The 21669-nt window shown below is 41.9% G+C and overlaps 1 protein-coding gene across 1 annotated transcript in view; it reads left to right on the top strand.

The window, feature by feature from the left end:
- LOC131988743 (glutamate receptor ionotropic, NMDA 3B-like) overlaps positions 1-21669 on the top strand; it is a 90190-nt gene that overhangs the window by 40088 nt on the left and 28433 nt on the right. Inside the window, exons 2-6 of the mRNA XM_059353974.1 lie at positions 6426-7126; positions 14304-14800; positions 16648-16919; positions 17627-17863; positions 21445-21591. Coding sequence (XP_059209957.1) covers positions 6426-7126; positions 14304-14800; positions 16648-16919; positions 17627-17863; positions 21445-21591 — 1854 coding nt within the window. The remainder of the gene's footprint in view (positions 1-6425; positions 7127-14303; positions 14801-16647; positions 16920-17626; positions 17864-21444; positions 21592-21669) is intronic.

Below are 21669 nucleotides of genomic sequence, written 5' to 3'. Positions count from 1 at the left end.
CCTCTAGAGAGTATAACTCGACTCAGGCTCCCTAAGGTCTGCTTAAAAAATGACATTTTAAATTCAAATGTCCGATAACTATAACAGCAAAGTTGGCCCTGACCCAAGGCTAAAGCACAGAGATGTCAACAACAAACTCATGCAGACAGTCTCAGCGGACCTGAAAATCTGTTGTGAGCATTTACGCTATGCGCAGTATGCAGACATATATGCAAACATTACGCACACATACGTTATATCTGGTGTGTCACAGGGATAAACACTGATGCTGCCAGCTTATTCTTGAGACATGCTGGATTAAGCTGGAATGATGAGTGACTGGCAGGGATTTTATTGTTCTTGTTTCACTGAAATACTTCAAGATGCTACATGTAGGATTTTGTCATTGTTTGATTATAGATCGTTTCAGCCTCTACTGAGAATGAATGGCAAACAGCTCTATTAGTTATAATACAGAACATGAAGTGTGGGTGTGTGTGAAAGGAAAAATAGAAATAGGGGCTGGCTGATTTAGGCTGTTTTGGTCTTACTATAAGTTAGCATCACTTGCTAGCTCCAGAAGTGGCCCACAACATTTAGTCAGAGGCCTGTTCAAGTTTTGGTTTTTGTGATTCGTCTGGAACAAAACAAATTGGACTCATTGGGCTTTAGCAAATTAAAGAGTGTTCAAAAGAATACAGTGGGCTGCGTGGGGGTGTATTGCTGACTATGAAATAAGTGAGAGAGTGAGAGATTTATGTGTTTCAAGCTAAAATTGAAGCCCATTGGACGTAGTGGCCTTACAGTTGGATTACAACTTTGTTGTCCATCGAATGATGCCGTGGGCCCCATGGACTTATAAAGTAATTTACAGGTAGTTGTGAGTTGTGAAATCCATGGATTTACAGACATCTATTTCCAAATGTAAGTCTATGGGGAAATGACTTTTTGGGGCCCGTGCCATCATGTGATGGACCTGGAAATAGTTGGAAGTTGTAATTCCACCGCTTGGCCACTATGTCAAATTGGCTTTCAGGAGCTTAGAATGAGTCTAAAGGCTAATGCATAGTCCACAGAAGAGAGAAATTTGTTCTCTCTCCCAGGGCTGCAAGAGAAGAACGACGTCATTCTGTTCTTGCAGCCGTGGGAGAGAGAACAAATTGCTCTGTTCTTGACACATCATTTGGGCAGAACTTTTTTTCTTGTGTGGTTTTTCCAACAACTATTTTGTGATTGGTCAGAAATTTGAATTTGAATTTGATGTGTGCTGCGCGCTATGAGGACTTCCCAGGAGATATGCACTTGAGTTTCTTGTAAAGTATGAAATGTCCTGGCCAGAATTAACTTTGTTGTTGTTCATGCCACTTTGAGAAAACAAACAAATTTCTCTGTTCTTGTGGAGTATGTATTAGCCTTAGGACTCATTCCAAGAGAGAGTGTTTGGTAGATTAGACTAAAGGAAGTGAAAGTGTACTTGCTCTACGGACCCCACAGATGTGGAAGAATCTAGTCATTTTATACATTTCGATAGGCCCGTCACGATAATAACTATACTATACTCGACTTATCGTTCGATATATAGAAATAGATAGTTTCTGGACTCAATATATTGTCGTTAACATGTGTGACTTTTTGTGCTATTTTGTGTTGTGTTTAAAGTAAAGCTGAAAGTGTTTGACAGGCAGTAAGAACTAACGAGAAAAAAACTATATTTCCCAAGCAGCCATTCCAGCTGTTTATATGTTATTTTAATAATAAAGTATTATAATACATAATGATTATCTCATTGCAACTTTTTGTTAACAGAGCCTGAAAGCCTATTTTATTTGTTTTGGTTTTAGTTTATTTATCTATTTTTTATTTATCTAGGATATTTTTATATTTATATTTCTTTTCCACATTTCAATTACAATGTTTATGAGATTTAAAAATGAATTGCTGTGGAAAAGGATGTACTTATTATGCTCTTTTCTTTGTATTTACTGCCTCTGGTCTCCATTTTGAGAAGGCACGGCATCCCTTTTCATTGTTACGCTGATGACAGTCAGATATATGTGCCGCTGAAGAAAAAAGATGCTTTCTCTCTCTCACCGCTCCGATCAAGTCTAGAAGACATCAAGGCCTGGATGGCTTCGAACTTTTTGAATATAAAATGAGAAGAAAACAGAAGTGATGGTGTTTGGCCCTAGTGGCTCTTGTGTGACCCTCCTGTTGACTTGGGCCCTCTGGCAGATTTTGTAAGATCGACTGTTTCAAATTTAGGTTTTAAGGTGGACAGTGATTTTAACTTAGATCGTCAGATTAGTGCTGTTGTTAGGTCCAGCTTTTTCCAGATCAGGCAGCTGGCTAAGGTGAAGCCTTTCCTTATGCACCGGCACTTTGAAACAGTAATCCATGCCTTCATTACATCTCGGCTGGATTACTGGGTAACGCTTTATAATAAGGTCCTTAATAACCATTAATTAACAAGTAATAAGGCATTGTTCTCGCTTTAGATCCGGTTGTTGCAAAAAGCATAGTTAACTTATAGTAAACTTATAATAGATGAGCAATAAAGTATATTTTAATATCAATAAGCAAACAAAATAAGATTAATAAAGGCATGGCAAAGACATAATGGGTGGGTCATGGGTGTTTGTAATGCCATTATTAACACTTATATAAGCTTAGAAACACACAATAATGTTAATAAGCATCTTGTAAGGACTTACAAGGGCCTTATTACTTGTTAATAAATGGTTATTACAAGGACCTTAATATAAAGCGTTACCGATTACTGTAACTCGCTGTACTTTGGATACAGCCAGTCCTCCCTCGTACGGCTCCAGTTAGTGCAGAATGCGGCTGCTCGTCTCTTAACTGGAGTTCGTAAGAGGGAGCACATAACTCCCATCCTGGCCTCCACTGGCTGCCTGTGCATTTTAGAGTCCATTTTAAGATTCTTTTATTATTTTTTTAAATCTTTAATGGTCTCGCCCCGTCTTACCTCTCTGAGCTCCTCCACCCCTACGCTCCTGCTCGCTGCCTCAGGTCAGCTGATCTGCTGCTCCTGGAGGTACGCAGGACAAAACGGAAGCTCAGAGGGGACAGATCTTTCTCTGTTGCAGCCCCCAAACTATGGAATGAGCTGCCTTTGCACATCAGACAAACCTCCTCACTGTCCATTTTTAAAACTCATCTTAAAACCTATTTTTATTCCTTGGCTTTCAACCACACATGAGGCTCTGCTCTTGTTTTTAGTGTTTTATGGTTTGCTTTTATTTATTGTTTTTTTATTTTTTTTAAAGTAATGAAACTATTTATTTTAGTGTTTATTCCTGTTTTATTTATTTTATTGATCTTGTTCTGTTTGTTTATGTACATCACTTTGTTGCGGCTGTGGTTGTTTTAAAGTGCTTTTCAAATAAAGTTGAGTTGAGTCTAATATCGTTCTAAAACTAAAACATCGATACAACAATACTATCGTTAATCATGATAGTTTCTTAGAATATATATTGCCTAAAAAATGTGTTATCGTGACAGGCCTACATGTTGAACGCCGTAAGTCAAACAAATTTCCTGTACCACTGAACAACTTTCATAAGAATGAACAGGGCCCTGCTTCCAATGCTGTATCCACTTCTCTTTCTACATCCATCGTTTTAACTGCCTATAGGATGCCAAAACAGAGTAGACCAGTTTATGAGACTGTAGACAGAATTCTGGAATGTTCTTGCCAGCAATCAGCAGCCAAGTTCAACTTTTTTGACTGACTACCCAGCATTTTTTTGCCAGCACCCTCAGCGCTGGCATCCCCTGCTGCATCACCAAAGTGGCCTCATTTAAATGAATGAGGTGGCTGCATTTTAAATGCAGAGTTGTTGTATGTCAGGGCACAGACTAGCATTCTCAACAAAACACAAGTAGGCAGACAGGTGTACATGTTGGCTCTCTGTCAGTCCAACAGCAGCTCCACTAAGTCAATTAATACCCTTAATATGAGGCTAATGTTAAACCCAGCAGGATGCAACCACAAACAAACCTTCCAAGTATTTTTCATGCACAGTTGTCCTTACTCAGAAACTTTTTTGTGATCTTTCATTCTTTATGCTGTTTTTTGTTTTATTAATGCACATCATTTAAAACAAGCCTTCTTTTTTCTAACTGTACATCAGTTTTGCACCTATAAGCACAGCAGAAAAACGCTCTCTTGGGTGTTATTGCTCTAATATATCACTGGAAATAATTGTGCCAAAAGATTCAAATGCAGTCAAGAAGGAACTGCAGCTGTAATAGGCAATAACTCCAGTGTGTGCTTTTTTTAAAGTTTCATTGGGTCCACTTTGGTGCTTGTCACGTTTGATTGCACACAGAATTTCTGAATAATTCCTTCCTCCTCCAGTCAAAACAGCAGAGTGCTTCCCCATCTTATGGGCTGGAACTCATGCCTTTACGAAAAGCCTCATATCATCTTATCTCTTCAGAATCACATCACAGCTCCCACATCTGCCTCCTCCATCCACTCTAATTTGCTTTCTCTCCTAACAGCAGCGACTACAAGTACAACTTCCATAATGCCCCGGTTAGCTCTTATTATTATTATTCTCACGTCGCAGCTCTTGAAGTAATTCTACCGTTGTGCTCATTGTGAGTCGCTCTGGATAAGAGCGCCGGCTAAACGCCTCAAATGTAAATGAAATTGTAAGAGAAACTCTCTAAAAGTCAAGCAAGTTAGCCGTAATTGTGAGTGCAAGAGAAATAATAAAATAACACTGGCACAAAAACAGCTGACACAGCTGTGGGATGTACTGCAGATGATCATTATTACAATTAATTTGACAATGATACATTTTCTAAGATTTCTTCCTTGGTTTTCTAACAAGCTGGATTCACTGGGAGCATTATTTACAGCTGTTTGTACTCATCTGCTGTTAAGAGTTGGTGTCTCATTTTTTTGTGGATGCTTTTATGTGTACCAAAATAACAAAGCCATGCATTATTATTTGGCACTACATTAATATTTAACGGATAAATACCATAGATGGATCTTACCCAGAGCAGATATAGACTCACATGCTAATTCCTCCAGCTGCCTCGAGGCTCTATTTTGATCTTCTATCATCACATTTTGGGCTCTTGGGGTCCTTTTACAAAATCTGCATGATGTTGGTTCCATTGCTGTCAGTAATATGCTGAATAACGCTCACACCTGTAGCAGGCGCCTCCTTTCTATCTCTATTCCTCTGTGCCACCCGCCGCCGTCTCACCAACAGCCCCCACCCGCCCCAGTCGCCGCTACCTCTCCGGCCCCCTATTGAGTTCAAACGAAGAGGCCTATTTTCACGTCCCCTCACACACACACACTCATATCTCAGGAGGATAAATACATACGCTGCATTAATTCATCCATGTCTTTGCAGACTTCAGTCAAATGATTTTTTTTCTTACTCTCTTAAGGGACTCAAGGACTTTCAGCAGAGGGGCCCTCTGTTTACTTTGTACTCCCGGGTGGGATATTTCCATTTGAATGAATGCGTGTGTGGGTTTAGATATCTCATCTTCAGAAGCATGTGTGTATGAGTGCACTCCAGAAGTTTCTCCATGCATCCTGTATGTACACTACCTGTATGGATTTACACAACACGTATAGATTTGATTAACTTTTAATGTGCATGTTTTTGTGTGCACTCCTGTATATGTTTTTAAGATGCTGAAAATGTATATGCATTTGTGCCAGAGGGTGTTTACGAGCATCGTGTGTCGTGAATGCCTATCATCTTAGTTCAATGGGGTGGTGCAAATCTTAAGTCATGTTAAGCTAAACTTTGGGCTCTCTATATAAAAGCAGTTTCCCCCCTCAACCTTGCCTAGAGCACTGATAGGATGAAAAATGGATGGAAGCCCCAAAGGAAGGAGGGGGAAGGTCCATCTGTGAGCTGCATTCAAGGACAACAGTGTTATCCATTTTGGAACAGTATGAAACAAGCCAGTGTTTTCAGTGGGGTTTGGAAATGCGGGCTGCTGGATGAACTGTGGATGCTACTGTTGTCTTGCCAAGCCAACTGTGATGTTGCAGATTAGACGCGAATCATTGACTCCTTGTTTGTATCAACGCGGCTCTTCTCATTCAGAGTGAGAGATAATGAACAAATGTGACTGATTGTTTCTGATCAGTGTTGTGGTGAATTACTGCAGCAACATGGATTGTTTTGCAGTACTCGGGCGCTCATAAAAGCTGCGTTTAATGTGATTTTATGTCAGTCAGCCCGGAGGTGTTGGGGATTGGGTGTATCTATTAATCTCTGTTTTGTTCTTGTTTTCTCTTCTCCCTTTCTTCTCTCCCTTTTTGTTCGCTCCTCCATCATTTTACTTTTATATTTCCCCCTAACTTTTCTTCCCTGTTTGTCTTTGTGCCGTCTTGTTTATTCTTTGCACATCCACATTCTCCCTCCTATCCTCTCTGATAGAACCAGTTCCACCTGCAGTTGTCGGCCCGAGTGCCTCCATCCACCCTGGGCAGCCTGCTGCTGGCGGTCCTGCAGGGGAGAGAAGGGGACCGGGACAGAGGGAGCCGGGGGGAAGGCAGCTGGGGAGGAGCAGCTGTGATCTGCCCCGGGTGGGAGGAAGGGGGCGACGGGTTGCTGTCTCACCTGCAGACGCACAGCGGTTCTAACTGGCATTTGTGGGACATCATCAACCTGACCCTCATCTCCGTGGGTGGGGACAGAAGGGGGGACACCAGCGAGGAGAAGAAAGAGGATCAGAGGGAAGAGGAGGCTTTGAAGATCCTCTCCACCCGTTTCCTTCGCTCCCCCTCTCCTATCTCTTCTGTTCTCCTCCTGGGATCTGACCCCGAGTGTCTCTCCTCCGTCTTGCGGGCAGCTCAGCGCCTCGCTCCATCACTACCAGCCCTGCAGTGGATCATGGGATATCCCTTATCTCCAGATTCGCTCCACACTCTGGGAGGTCCCCTTGGACTCTTGGCCTACGGGGAGGTGGGCCGTAAACCAATCAGCTTCTACATCCGGGATGCTTTGCAGCTGATTGGCCGTGCGGTTGCTGCTGCGACTTTGGTGAGGCCGGACCTGGCTCTGATTCAGAACATGGTGAATTGTTTCGACAAACCCAACCGACATGATCTGCCCTCTTCAGGACAATATCTGGCCAGGTAAATGTACACATACTCAATATACACATTAATGATGTAATTAAAGGGCAGTTCAACAAATAACAAAGAAGCACATGCTATTGGTTTTGGTTTGAGGTGCAATCAAAATTCATATGGTTTATTTCTGTTCTTCCTTGTACCTCCTGGTTCGCAACTGTGCCGGTGGAATCCAGTGGTAACATGGCGAGCCTGGCTACTTTCCAATAAACAACCTAGATTGCCAACTAAAACTAGAAACCCCAACCTCAGTTCTGTGATAAAAGCAGAGCAAAACACCCAGAAGTATTAACAAGTAGACAGGTTAAATGACTTACTCATCTAATAAAAAAAGAACTGTTTTATCACTCTCCCTCTTCACCTTATTTGCCTTCTCCATCAATGGGGCTCTTCTGCCAGGTATTGTTCTATAGTTACTCCATGTGTTTCAATGTCTGTCATTTCCTTTACCTAGCTAGTGTTAAATCAGACCAGGTGATGGATGCTTGACCTACTAACTAGTGGCTGGTTAGTTATGTAATCACAGTGGAGCATCAATAAAAATACACTTGGGATGGATGGATGGACTTCAGTGCACTTTATTGCCACTTCACACACTGTGCAGCATTAATACTTTTGACAGGAACTACTTTTCCATTTATCAGGGCGTGGTTTTCTCAATGGATTGTAGTAGAACATACCACCTCTTGGGTGAGGAGAATAAATCAAAGAGCACATTGAAGTTGTCGTGTAGTTGTCTTTATTAACAGACATCAAATACACTGCCTAGGTACAGTGGTAGAACCAATTTGCCAGATTAAGAACTGCTAAAGGTCCCGTCTTTAATTTCCAGTCCCCAGATTCTCTGAATCCCTGGGTGTAGTCTTGGTATTTAACCCTATATGTAAATTGCCTTTCCTGAATATTCATATCTCATGTGAAGAACACGTGTGTGATTCATGCAAAACATTCAGACCTTAAAAGGAGAATATTCATACTGTTTAGATTAGATCCCAAGCACCCCTCATTGTTGACGTCATATACAGTCCTGTACTAGGCCATGACCTTAAAAGGAGACGACTCATACTATGGCCCAATCTCTGATGCTGACTTTTACACACACAAGAGACAAGGATAGGCCTAAACTTATAGCAGAAGACTTATAATTAAAATGATAAGTCTATAAGTCTAAATATACCACAGGATGCACACAGGCTCTCACTGTCCAAATGTATATGCTAACTTTGAACTAAATGCAGCTCGCTATCCAGTTTTCCAACGAATGCATTTTCTTGCATGTGTAGCATTCAGCTCGTAATCTCCGGTGCAACTAGAAAAAAAAGAATGTATAAGGCACATTGATTGAATGTTGATTGACAGGCCATCTAGCCAATGGAAATACACATAAAACAGCAGCAACAGGCTACAGTATAACTAATGATTAGATATGCAGTCCATCCAAACGAGGTAGGAATACAACAACAGATAGAATGTTCTTTACCTAGCTAGGAAAGCTGCTGTAAGCTATTTGTTGAGTTGCCTCTTTGCCAAATGCTGCCCGCTAAGCAGCGATTACGTCTTAGGCTTTTATTGTGAATGGTAAATATGGAAGGAGTGAAGCTGTAATGCCCAGCCTCTATGTTATTAATATTTAACCTTGGCAAGTATTGGTGCTCCAATTAAAAGTTAGTTACACAATTAAACTGCTAAAAACCTCTCCCTTTTTTTGGTTCTTCAATGGTCACTAATTAAGTTACTAACTTAAGCCTTATTTTTCCTTTTCCTTCACCAAAGGTGTTCTTATTCTACATCCAATACATCACTCAACATTTCCTTTTTTAATGATAAATCAAAGCAAAATACGTAACTATTGCCACTATTGCCGAATTATGATGTTACTGCATGACTACATACATTAATTCATGTGAAGATTGGAAGAGTACAAAAAATAAAAGGTCTTTTTTAGCTGCTGTACAGGTTTTTACACTATGGTCTCTTGCTGTTATCCCATCTGGACCTGTGAAAGCCAGACAGCTAGACCTTTCTCCTTTATATAATGTAGGCTGTGCAGTAGCTTGGTGCCCTCCGAACTCAGCAGGTGTTGTTAATTATAGCAAAGTTTCACTTTCTGAGTGCCTGTGAGATGTCTACCTCCAGCTCTCTATAATATTGAACATGTATATCTATTTTATAGTTATGTCCCTGTAACCCCTGGATGACCCACAGACCCACAGATGATGGACTTTTTTTCTTTGATAGAACATACTTTTTTTAAAAGTGTTTGTGTCATTTAGATGAATCAACACTTAAACACAAATTAACACAGATTGTTACAAATTATTTCGATTGAGGTCAAGAGCAAGATCAGTTCCAGAGTAGTGCCCCGAGCTGATTTTTTCAAGAAAAGTGGAGTAGAGTGGGCGATAGAGAAACTTATTCCTCTTAAAAAATGTAATGCATGTATATTGCTTCGGGTTACATCGGATTAGTAGTGGTCTGGTCAGGATTGGACCACAACTACTCTCTTTAACCCCTGCAGCCAGCAGTTTTTTAATGCCTCCCGGTGACTCTGGAAAAAAAATGCTTAGCTGAGGTTCCAAAAGAGTACACATTTAAATCACTAAATGATATATGGCAGACAGTGACAAAATGCAATTAAATTCCTCGGGTCACACCACTAAATGTCTGTTAGCTCGTTAGCTTTCTGACTGACACGTTGGCATTATTGTGGGGAGTTGCTGGCTCCGCCTGTGGTACTGTACGCTCCGGTTGTTGCCCTTGCCTGTCCTCTGCACCACGGGGGTGGCTCCTTCTGAATAGCGCTGTCATTCTCGGGGTGGGGAGGAGGTCTTTATGGCATACAGATTCGCAGACTGACACCAGAGAGTTTTGTCTGTTCACTCTTCGCTGTTGCTGCTGCTTCAATCCCCGCAGCTTTTAAAAAGGCCCTCTGGCAGCTTTCGTGGGTTCTGTCAAGGTGCGGCCTGTGATATCGCATATACACACGCAGTAAAAAGGCATATTGAAATACATGAAAAACCATAAATGTTTCAGTTAAAGCAGAAAAATAAATCCTCACGTGTGCACGGCAAAAGAAAAACACCTCACACTCACATACATTACAACTCTTCTTATGTGGCTGATACTGAGTGATGGGCTGAAGCCTGAGCCATAAACTCCCTCCAAAGTTAAGTATCTCTGCTCTGCCGGTTGACATGGATATTTTATAAGGGTGCAATGGATATAACAGCACGTATCTAACTTCTGTGGTCATGTGGTAGTGGTAAGGGAAGGATTTGTGGTTCGTGCCGGGCCCACAGCAAATATTGAACACACACGGTGCCTGCCAGCTGAGAGTGATCATCAACACCACCCACATAATCACAAGCTGGATTCTAACAGCGTTCCCTCCTTCGGCAGTTAAGTTGAGCACTAGGATGCCAGAACAATTTGGCATGGAGGGCCAGAGGCTTAAACAAGTGGAGTGGGAGTTGTTGGGTTACAAAGCAATATTATTGGACATTCATTATTAGAGTTAAAGCAAGTTGATTAGCTTTAATGTGATTAAATTGCTCAATTTTTCGCCGCGCCAGCAGCATGGATTTATGGATAAAATTGTCAGCCGGTCACCCACTTTGGGCCAGACTGAATTATTCCCGCAACTATTAGATAGATTGACTTAAAATCATTGTATAGATACTCATGTTCCCCAGAGGATGAAGCCAATAATTTTATCATCCCCTGACATTTCCTCTAGCGCTAACATTAGGTTGGCGTTTGTGGTTTTTTAAGTGAAACGTCTCAATAACTGTTGGCGTGAAGTATGTACCATTAAGGTGGAGTCCCATACTGCAGCGTCCTGAAATAAATTACCTTTTAAAAAGAATTGTATTTGTCCAATACTGTCCAATACAAAGACCAAATACCTGCAAATTAATGACATTCCCATTAGAGTTAGTTTCACTTTGTTTAGGGCTGATTAAGTAGTCTTAGCATGCTAGCTTGCTAAACGAAAAGGGTAGCCTTGGTGAAAGGTATGCGTGCTTAACATCAGTATGTTAATTGTCCTTGTGAGCATATTAAATTGCTTATGTTCGCAAAACACCACTGTGCTTAAGTACGGCCTTACAGAGCTGCACACTCATAGTTTTATTATACTTTGAACATTAAGAAAGTAGAGCTGCATGATTTGGAAAAATATCTAATTGCAATTATTTTTGAATGATATGGCTTTTGCGATATGATTCACGATATTGGAGGGAATTATTACCATTATTCTCTTTTTCACTGAAAAATTGATTAAATGCATAGCGTTTTTTTCTGACTATTTGTACCCAAAAAGATTTTTCAAGTCTGTTTGAGAGATGATTTGGAGGCTACGACATCTTGCAACACCACAATACTTAATCCAGAATTGTATTTTGACACATATTTTGTCTTTAATAAACATATCCATTTTGCTACTTTCAGTAGAATTTGAATAAGTTGTTCAGCGCCAAAATGAATCAATACGTAATGCTTTCAAACTGGCCCAAACTTTATCAGGACACCAGGGAAAGTCACAATCCTTCTGTGGGGGCCAATTAGGACAAAGTCTGGACTATCAGACTATTCTATTTATAATAGCGTCTTCGACAGTACGGTGTCAGTGACCTTTGTTTCTGGCCTGTGAGAGACTGATAAAACGGGTCGTTCTATCGCACCATTCATACCGCTCCAGTTAGACTCCATGCCCTCCAGTGCAGTCCCCGATTCTTATCCGTTCACTGCAACAGGCAGACATGCCATTGCTCCAGAGAGCCCTAACAAAGCTGAAGGAAGTAAGAGACTTCCACATGGAAAAGGCAATTAACAGCTCAATGCCCCGGGGACGGAGTGAGGCGGGCAGGGAGGCAGAGAGGATGTCTGGAGATATAAGAAAGAGACGAAGGTGTGAGGGAGGACGAGAAGCAAAACCTGCACAATGTTTCTCTTTGTGATTCAAAGCGAGGGGCCGATGAGGATAAAGCCACAGTAAAAATATGAGAAACTAGCCACTTTTGATGTTGTTCTTCCGAATGTCCAGAATCAAAAGATCCCTAGTGCTTGTTCCCAAAAATACATTAGAGAGAAAGGATGAGGTTGTCAAAGGCAAACATATAGATGAAAGACAGGGGGGGAAGTAGGAAACAGCAAAAAGGAAAATAGGCATAAAGTCAAAGAAAAGGAAGAATAAACTTATGTGGGAAAGGATGCGAGGGAGGAGAGAAGGTATGGGAAATAGATGGAGGGTTGTTGTTATCAGAGTGAGATCTGCCAGTCAGTGCCATCTCACTCGACACAGCTGCCACACTGATTCCATCTCCACCGAAGAGATTAAAACCATTGAAAACAAGCAAGCTTCGTATCATCGCAGGCAGACAGACAAAGAGCGAGGGAGTAAACTTTCCTCCAAAGTAAAGGAGATGGAGTGATAAGGGAGTGAGACACATGGCTGGGACTCTCTTATAGAGTCATCATTTACCGGCCACTCTGCTGACGTTGACTTTCTGAGTGTGTAAACCAGGGCCAGGTGTTAGTGAGAGAAAACCATCTCTCTCTGACAACACTTGGCCGACTTATCAACCTGCTTTGACATCCACAGTCATTCTTTAAATGCAGCCTTTGGCCCGATGCAACACAACAGAACCCATAACTAAAAGGCGTCGCTGCTTAAAAGTGCGTCGTGCTTTTCACACCTCCTGCTCTTATCTCCGTATTATCTAACACTCCTATCTCACACTCTTATCTCTGGGCACGGTTCCAAAAATGTCACAAACTGCGGGAAAGGGGGCTCCGCACTTCTCTGCTCACATAAGAGATGTAAAGTGAAGCCTGTGGTTAATTTTTTGTGGCCAGCCGCAGTCATTACAGTATAGTATATGAGTCTGGAGTGGGTTGGCTTGATGAATCTGCTGTCTATGGGATATGATGATTCAGCCGCGCTATTACCATGAGTGATTTCAGCTCAAGGCAAGGCTAGCACTTCCGCTTTATGGTCACAGAGACAGAGGGAGCTGCTGATGAGGAAACATAAGTTAACGTGCAATAGGATGGGAATGACTTTCAAATCAGAGGCATTTTTAATCAGCTCTTTAGAATTATGGTGCATAGAATGGGTTTATAAATGGATATTGTGATGTTGAGGTAAATCACAAATGGGGAAAAAAGAGGGTAATGAACAGAAGCGCCAACAGAATACAGAAAATCGTGCATATATTCACATGTTGTATCAGGCTCTGTGTGCTGCAGGAAGCCTTTAGTCCACCCAAAGCTTGGAGGTGAGGTTAATGACCCTCATGATCAATTTAGTCTTTTTCATTTTCCTTCGCATATCCCATTTTTAATGGAGAAAGTTCTCCAGCTCAGTGCTGTGCTCATCAATTCAACACATAACTTGGAAGATGAGAGAGGGAGACAGAGAGAAGAGAGATAAAACAAAAAGGCAAAAGGGAAAAGCTATTTTTCTGCTCTGAGAAAGGGCTACGGCTTTTGCAACCTTTTCCATTAACAGGAAGGAAAACTTGCCATTTCTAGCCTTGACCCAGACGTAATCAACAGTCTCTGCACGGTTCAACACCCGTACCGAATGCAGTGATCCCTGCATACTTTAACATTTAAACAACCACCCCTACGATATACATTGACCTCCTGACAATCCCCCACCAATCAAGACATAATCAAACAGTACTTGTATGCCTTCACATCGAGACATCACCTGACGATGTGCACATGATCAAATGCTAAGACGTGAGCTAACAATCCCTGCATGGTTCAAGAGGCCAAGCCAGATTTATGTGTGGACGGGGATTGCTCTTCCTAATTTATTCCACCGTGAAGACCAATGCGGGCCCGCCAGGCGAGTGAGACGAATGGCAATGACTGTCTGTATGGACTGGCAGATAGGAGGAGACCCTCAGTGCACTGCATTAACTTTTAATTATGATTTTCTGGGAGATGCAATTACCCATCTGAGACTAGACTTGCTAAAGCTCCACAGCCAGACCATGTCCCGCCTGGACCACCGTTTTTAACTTTTTCCTTGCTTTTTTATTTTTTATTTTTTAACATCTGGCGAGTTTAGTGGTGTGTATTGCTGTCTATATTTCTAATCTGCAACAACAAAGCATGGATCTTTGTTGCCTCTTACTTATTGTCTGTTTGTGTCTCTGTGTCCCTTGAGGTTTCTCTCCAACACGTCCTTCACCGGGGCCACAGGCCTGATCCAGGTGGATGCCGGCCTCTCTCGGGTCCTCTCCTCCCAGCTGTTCCACGTGTGGAGCCTGAAGAGGGGCGCTCTCGGTCAGCCGGCCTGGGTAACTGTAGGCCAGTGGACTCGAGGCAGGCTGGAGCTAGAGGGGGGGATCTTGGGACTTGTTGGAGGGTTCGGAAGCAGCCAAGGGCAAGGTCTTGGAGCTGGGGTGAGGGGCGGGGACGGCCAGGGGGACAGTAACGCTGGAGGACGGTGGAGGCCGGGAATTTCCGTTGAGGGACACCGTCTGAGGGTGGTGACACTGGTGGAACACCCGTTCGTCTTCACACGGGAGGTGGACGAGGATGGATTATGTCCAGCTGGTCAGCTCTGTCTGGACCCCAGAACCAACCGGTCCGACCTAATCCAGGGCCTCTTCAACCAGCTGCACAACCCAAACACTACAGTTACAGACTGGGAAGGGACTGGTGAGTTGTTTTTTGGCATTTGTATATTTCTGATCAATCTGTGGAACCTTGTATTGTGTGGAAGAAAGATAGTCCTCAAGCTTAAAAACCGAGTCTATCTCACAAGGAATTTTATTTTTTATTTAACCCTTATTTAACCAGATAAAGACCCATTGAGATCGAGACCTCTTTTACAAGGGCAACCTGGCCAAAAAGGTGGCACACGTCACAATGGACAGGAAAGACAGATAGATAAGAACATACATTGACATACTTAGTGCAGAGCAATAAAGTGCAGGAGTTTACAGCAACAATTTAAGAACACAGACACTGATCAAAGGATTTCCATTGTCTTTTCCGTAAGATGCTGCGGAAATTTTCCAATGAAACAAGTTCAGGTCAGACTGGAGGGCATTCCAAGCCAAAGGGGAAGCGAAACTGAATGCTTTTTTTCCTGTTTCAGTTCTGACACGAGGAGCAAAGAGATACAAAATGTCATTTGATCGGAAGGCGTAGTGGCTTTCAGTTCTCCGAAGAAAAGTGTATAAAAAAGCGGGAACCAGGCCAAGAAGGGCCTTATAGCAAAGTCATCCAGTGTGTATGACGTCTTACATTTAAGGAGGGCATGCCAGCTTTAGCATACAGTTCACAGTGGAGGGTGAGGCGGCTACAACCAGTGATGAACCTCAAGGCACAGTGATAGACCGGAGTCTGAGACTGAAGGCAGCTGTTTGAGGCACACATATACACAACATCACCATAATCTAGAACAGGGAAGCCATGCTTTGGAGTGTTTCCTCCTCTCTATCTTGGCTCCTTCTTGTTGCATGTTTCTAGGAGCGTAGAAGCAGGACTTTCACTTTCACGTCCTGATTGATCAGACTGTTCTAGGCTGGTACCGGTCCTTGATTCCCATCCTTAGTCCTTAGAATAATGTTGTGGTAAAGCATTGGTATGCTGTACAACTCCTGTTATACCTGTCGAAAACACTCTAACTTGTGGGAGGCATCAGTTCTAATTTTTGAAAACTTGAAGCTCCTCTTGTGTAAACTGTTAGATCTCTTGGCTGAGATCTCGTTGCTAAATCACTGTCCACTTCTCTGCTGCTCCTCCTCAAGATTGGAGTGGATTTTAGAAGTAAAATCAATAAGGGATCATGGCTGGTCAGTCCAGTTCAAAAAATCTACCAGGTGCAGTGTCAAGGGCTCAGCTCTCCAGCTGCAGCTCTGATTCATGAGTGAAGAGGATTAAAGGCATTAAATCGATACAATATCACGACTACCATGTCCAAAATGTACCAAGTACTTATGTATATTTATGATTAATGAGACTGTTGGCCACATATACAGGCAGCCTACTGTATAGCAATAAAATATAAGGGATCTTAACTTTCTTTGGCTTGAGTGGAAGGCAGCTAATAGAAATTTGTATTGAGGATGATACAGGAATTCACAAAATTCCTTGTGCTGGTGCTTGGACAGAACTAGCACAGACCTTTGTGCCAAGTTCCAAGAGCAATTGGCATAGTGCTGAATTTTGATTGACTGAGTTTGCAAAAAAAGATGTGCCAAAAAAAAAAAAATAGCAAAAATGGCAGAAAAGTATAAAAAAAAATGATATTATATCCTATCTATCTTGCCAATTTTTTTCCCTAAACATAGTTAAAGGGTTTGTTCATTTTCTGTTTTCCTAGCCTTGGCGCAGGGGTAATTAAAAACACAGAAACAAGTTTCCTGTGAGGTTCCATGAACATTTTTCACGATCCATAGTCAACAGTTGAGGATAAATTCCTAGAAGTGCAGCCCACACACCTCCAAAGCATGCATAATAATATATTTCACATTTTCATTTTGTTTTTATTCTGTCAGACCTACCGGAGGACTTGAGGAAGTGCTGCTACGGTTACTGCATCGACTTGTTGGAGAAACTGGCAGAGGATATGGGTTTCACCTTTGACCTTTATATTGTTGGAGACGGGAAGTACGGAGCTTTGAGTGGGACAGGACGCTGGACGGGGCTGGTCGGGGACCTGCTGAGCGGAACCGCTGACATGGCTGTCACCTCTTTCTCCATCAACTCTGCCAGGAGCAGAGTCATCGATTTCACCTCACCCTTCTACTCCACCAGCCTGGGCATTCTGGTACAATTGCTTTAAGTCATCATTAGTTTGTTGGAGTTTGTATTTTAATGAATGTGGGAGGCGTGTTGCATGTCCTGAAGAAACACTGCATTGTGAGGCAGTGGCAGTGTCGCAGTCTTCAGTGTTACTTTGATTTGTCAATCTCTCTCTCTCTCTCTTTCTGTGGCTCACACTATTTCTGTATCATTTGATGATATGGTCTACAACTACTTAATTTCATCCTAATGCCCCGATCGCCAAGTCCTCTGGTGAGGAACACGGGATCATTAGTTGTGAGTAATTAGTTTGCCGAGTTTTCAGCGGACGATTATGAAAGTTCAAAATGAAAAGCAGTTTAAGAGTGTATAATTAGTCTGAGAGGCATTTTGAGAAGCCATCTTAGTCCTCAAACATGCTGCAGTTATTCTTTGATTTGTTAACATCTCCCTCTGTGGCTGACAAGCTGCAATTTATAATATGATCTGACAATGCGGTTCCATTTGAAAAAAAAACAATGATTTCTTGCCTTTACAAAATGATGAATAGCACAAAATAAAAACAATGTATGCAATTTTTTTTTAACTGATTGTGCCTTGCAGTGTTTATAAAAGAAATTCTGCAAACTGGAGGTTGAATTATAATGACAAATCATTGCAAAATACAATATGTGTAACTTTTGCAGAGAGAAAGACAGTTTCTTACACAATTTTTTGTTTTTGACCTACCAGGTTCGTAGCCGGGACACTGCAGCCCCCATCGGAGCCTTCATGTGGCCTCTCCACTGGTCCATGTGGGTGGGCATTTTCGTCACGCTGCACCTCACCGCACTCTTCCTCACCTTGTATGAGTGGAACAGCCCCTTCGGCATGACACCCCATGGCAGGAACAGGCTGCGTGTGTTCTCCTACTCCTCCGCCCTCAATCTCTGCTACGCCATACTGTTTGGACGTACTGTCGCCACCAAGGTAAAGTAGCTCTCTTCTGTGTGATAAATAGGCATCATGCAGGGTGGGGCAGGGAATAGAAATTGGAAAAAAAGGGGGGGTGGGGATGTGCATTATTATTAAGAGTACACAGACGGAAAGGGCAAGTTGGAAGAGGAAGTTTGAGGGGGGAAAGGAATGGGGAAAGATGATAGAAATGGCTGGGGAGGGGACAAGATTGATAGGGGCGAGGTTAAGATGGTAGGCAGTGATGAAGTAGAGAGGTACAGGGAGGATAATGCACATACAGGGAGGGAGAGGCGAAAGGGTAAGTGGGCCGACAGAGATTGAGGGAGTTATGGAGAGGATGATGGGGATGGATGAAGGTGGAAAAGGCGGGAGCGAGTAGAGGTTAACTCCCCGAAGAAGTGAGACGTAGAGTTGAAAACAAGAAGGCAGGGGGAAGAGGGCCGATGGGGGGCTGAAAGGGTGAGAGTGCAAGTTGGGAAATGAGCTTCAAAAAGAAGGTAATAAGGAGGTGGACAGAAAGATGGCGAGGAAGGGTTGAAAGGGTAAGTGGTCAAGCAGAGAAAAGCATCAGAACGGCGGTGACTTGGAGGTGGACAGACGGAGGATGATGTAAAGGGGAGAGGGCAAGTGGGTGGGCCGTGCAGTTGGGACGAGAGATGTGTGAGATAAGTGATTGGCGAAGACAAATGGAAGTCAAATCCTCAGACTGAGGCGAATTTATCCATTAAAAAAATATGTAACAAGATGAGAAAACAATGTAATGCCCTTCAGAGATGAAAAAAAAAAATTCCTGTCATGTTTTGTTTGGTATGAATGCGTTAAGAGATTAAATGCACCTTTGCAGTAATAGCATTCTTCAGAAACCTGTCAGATTTGACTGATGGTGTCACACACACATTCACACACACCCACACCCGACTACAACGCGGATGAAAAACAACCATCTTCTGCATTCTTTGTTTTTCAAACGGCAACATACTGTGCCCAAATCCATCATTATGATAACTTATGCATTGAGCTTCACATTTTCATGCAGCACTTTCTGATAAATATTTGAAACACACTGTAATTTGCTTAAATAATTCCTGTAACGCCTTTAAGTGAGAATGCACACCATCGTGATATTTCTTTAATCACACGTTGTCCCTAAAGGAAGCAGTACAGATGACTTGGTTGGAATGGAGGCCAAGTGATTAGAGAGACCTTCCCATAATTGAAAGGTCACGGGTTTGATTCTGGCGACTGGCAATGTGTCAATTAACCGGTTGTGTCCATTAGCAGCTGTGTGACCTGTTAAAATGCCCTTGAGCAACTCTCTGAACCTCTGTGTGCTGGATCAGAGCCAAAGAGTCATGTTTATTTAGACTATGGGGAGGACACTGGGCAAGTAAATCGATGGCTAAACTGCTAATGATAGCTTATTTCCTTGGAGTCAGTTTTATTGCTGTGTTCAGGTTTGATACAATTTGGAGCATTTTAAAAGTCTTCAAAACAAATGAATCAAATACATTATCTAGTTCTTTCTATGAGGAGAAACACAAGAGAAAAAGTGTAAGTAAGGAGTGGTGTTTTCAAAATATGCTGCAATCGTTAGCATGCCCAGCTACTAGCTTACTACCTAGAGCAGAGTTGGAACAGAGTTTGACTTCCAAGGCCAAGGAGCACATTATTAATCACTACATTAGTTTGTGGGAATACAGGATAGGAAAATGTTCAAGACTTATTCATTCACTGTGTAATATTTGTCTAGTATTTTGAAGCTGGTCCTGCACACTAGCTGAGGGTCGTGTAGCAGCTTTGTCCTGCTCTGGATTGGATTTGGTTTAACACTTCAGCAACCCTGACCCAAAGTAGCGTTGTGTTTGCCAAAAATTTAATCCGTGTCCGTGAAGCCTTTTCTCTTGTAATGGAAAGTTAAAACAATCTGTGTGAATAGTACGTAAGCTAAACTGTCAAACAGGATGTGCTAGAATGGAATAACAGTCTTATTCTACATTCTCGCTTAGAAAACTAGAAGTTATATGCAGCTCAAGCTTGGTAACATGTAAGTATGTAGACAACTAGTGGACAATTAAAACCCCCTTTTTTTTTTTTACATAATCGTATAAAACAAGTGGAAGTGGCCTCCGGGTTTGAAAAATAAAGCCAGAAGTGCCTCAGATCTGCATTCTTTCTAATGGCCAGCAGGGGGCAACTCTACTGGTTGCAAAAAGAAGTCTGTTGTATAGAAGCCTATGAAAAAATTACCCATAATCTCACTTAATTTTCTACCTCAATAAACATTTTTCTAATGATTTGATGGTGTCATTCTCTAGTTTCAAGTCTTCTTAAATACAGCATGATTTAAAATTTTGGTTGCATGCAAAGTAAAATGACTACCACGGCGGCATGTCAATCAGGATAGAGGGTTAGCAATAAATATCAATGCAACTGTGTACATTTAGATAGCTTTGAACTTGTTTTTGATTTACCATGAATTGTGAAAGCTAATTTAAGCCTACCCTTTTTTTTTTTCGCAACAGTTTCCTGTTAGATCCACCCTTTCATCCAAATTTGGTCACTTCGGGCTTCAAAAATCCAATATGGTGACGACTGAAGTGCCAAATATAAGGCTTCCAAACTCTAGACAACAAAAAACAATGGGCGATGTCATGATTGCTGTGTAAGCTTATTTTATGTTAATTGGTTAGCTAGCTACTGCTGTACTAATCTGCCAGTGACAGTTGTCATTTCAGTTTGCAAAATTGACAGTTACACTCCAGAAACTAAAGCCTTTTGTTTCAGCCTGATCATTACAACTCCAACCAAGCACAAAGTGCAAAAAAGAATATTTACGAGTTAGCATTTCTTCCCAAACACAATACTACTGAATAATTTATGCTTACACTGTGTGTGCCATCCTCCCTTTTTCCCTTTTCAATTCACTAACTAATTATGTAAAAAGTTGAGAACGCACAGAACACCTTCATAATAATGGGTTACAACCTTGTTTGTATAATTAATGTCTCATTAATCTCGAGCCTTTAAAACACAAGAAATCCATCTCTTTTCTTCTGTTAAGTGGATTTTAATTGGTAGAATAAATAAATGATCACAGTGTTCAGGTGGATTCATTCCCCTAGGCAGGCAATTTCATGGAAAGATATTTCTGATGTGCCTCAAAAACAGTCACACTTTGTTAGATTTTTCTCCTCTGCATTAGCTTCTCTTCTCTTCTGTTTTGATTAACTTGATTACCCTTACTCTGGGTTAAATTCTGATTTTCAAGGAGGATAAGAATGAGAAGAGGGGAAGCTGAGAGCCGCAGGGGGACTCGGCATTTATGTCAACACCTTACACTCCTCACACCTTTGTATTTTTAACCCCTGTGCAATTTCTGTTATCACAGTTTCCTCAATGTTTGTTTGTTGTCAGTTTGTATCATTTTTGTCTTGACATCATGACTTTTCTTATTTTTGAGGCAAGATATTTTTAGATTCACTCATCATCAAGATCTGCTTTTTTTTCTTGTTTATCTGTTTTTAATAATTGTAATAATTAGGCCAAACCGAAGCAGAAAAAAATCTCTTTTGGTTTACATGTCTACTCTGCAGACTCCTAAATGCTGGACCGGGCGCTTCTTGATGAATCTTTGGGCTATCTTCTGCTTACTGGTGCTGTCCAGCTACACCGCTAACCTCGCTGCGGTCATGGTCGGCGAGAAGACCTTCGAGCAGGTCTCGGGAATTCATGATGACAAGGTTAGACTGCATACAAGGACACAAACTTGCAACTGCATGCATGTCAGCACCCCGCACACACGCATGACAGCCACAGCT

Source organism: Centropristis striata, chromosome 16, assembly GCF_030273125.1.
Source record: "Centropristis striata isolate RG_2023a ecotype Rhode Island chromosome 16, C.striata_1.0, whole genome shotgun sequence".
Taxonomy (NCBI): domain Eukaryota; kingdom Metazoa; phylum Chordata; class Actinopteri; order Perciformes; family Serranidae; genus Centropristis; species Centropristis striata.
This window is presented reverse-complemented; position numbering and strand designations above follow the sequence as displayed.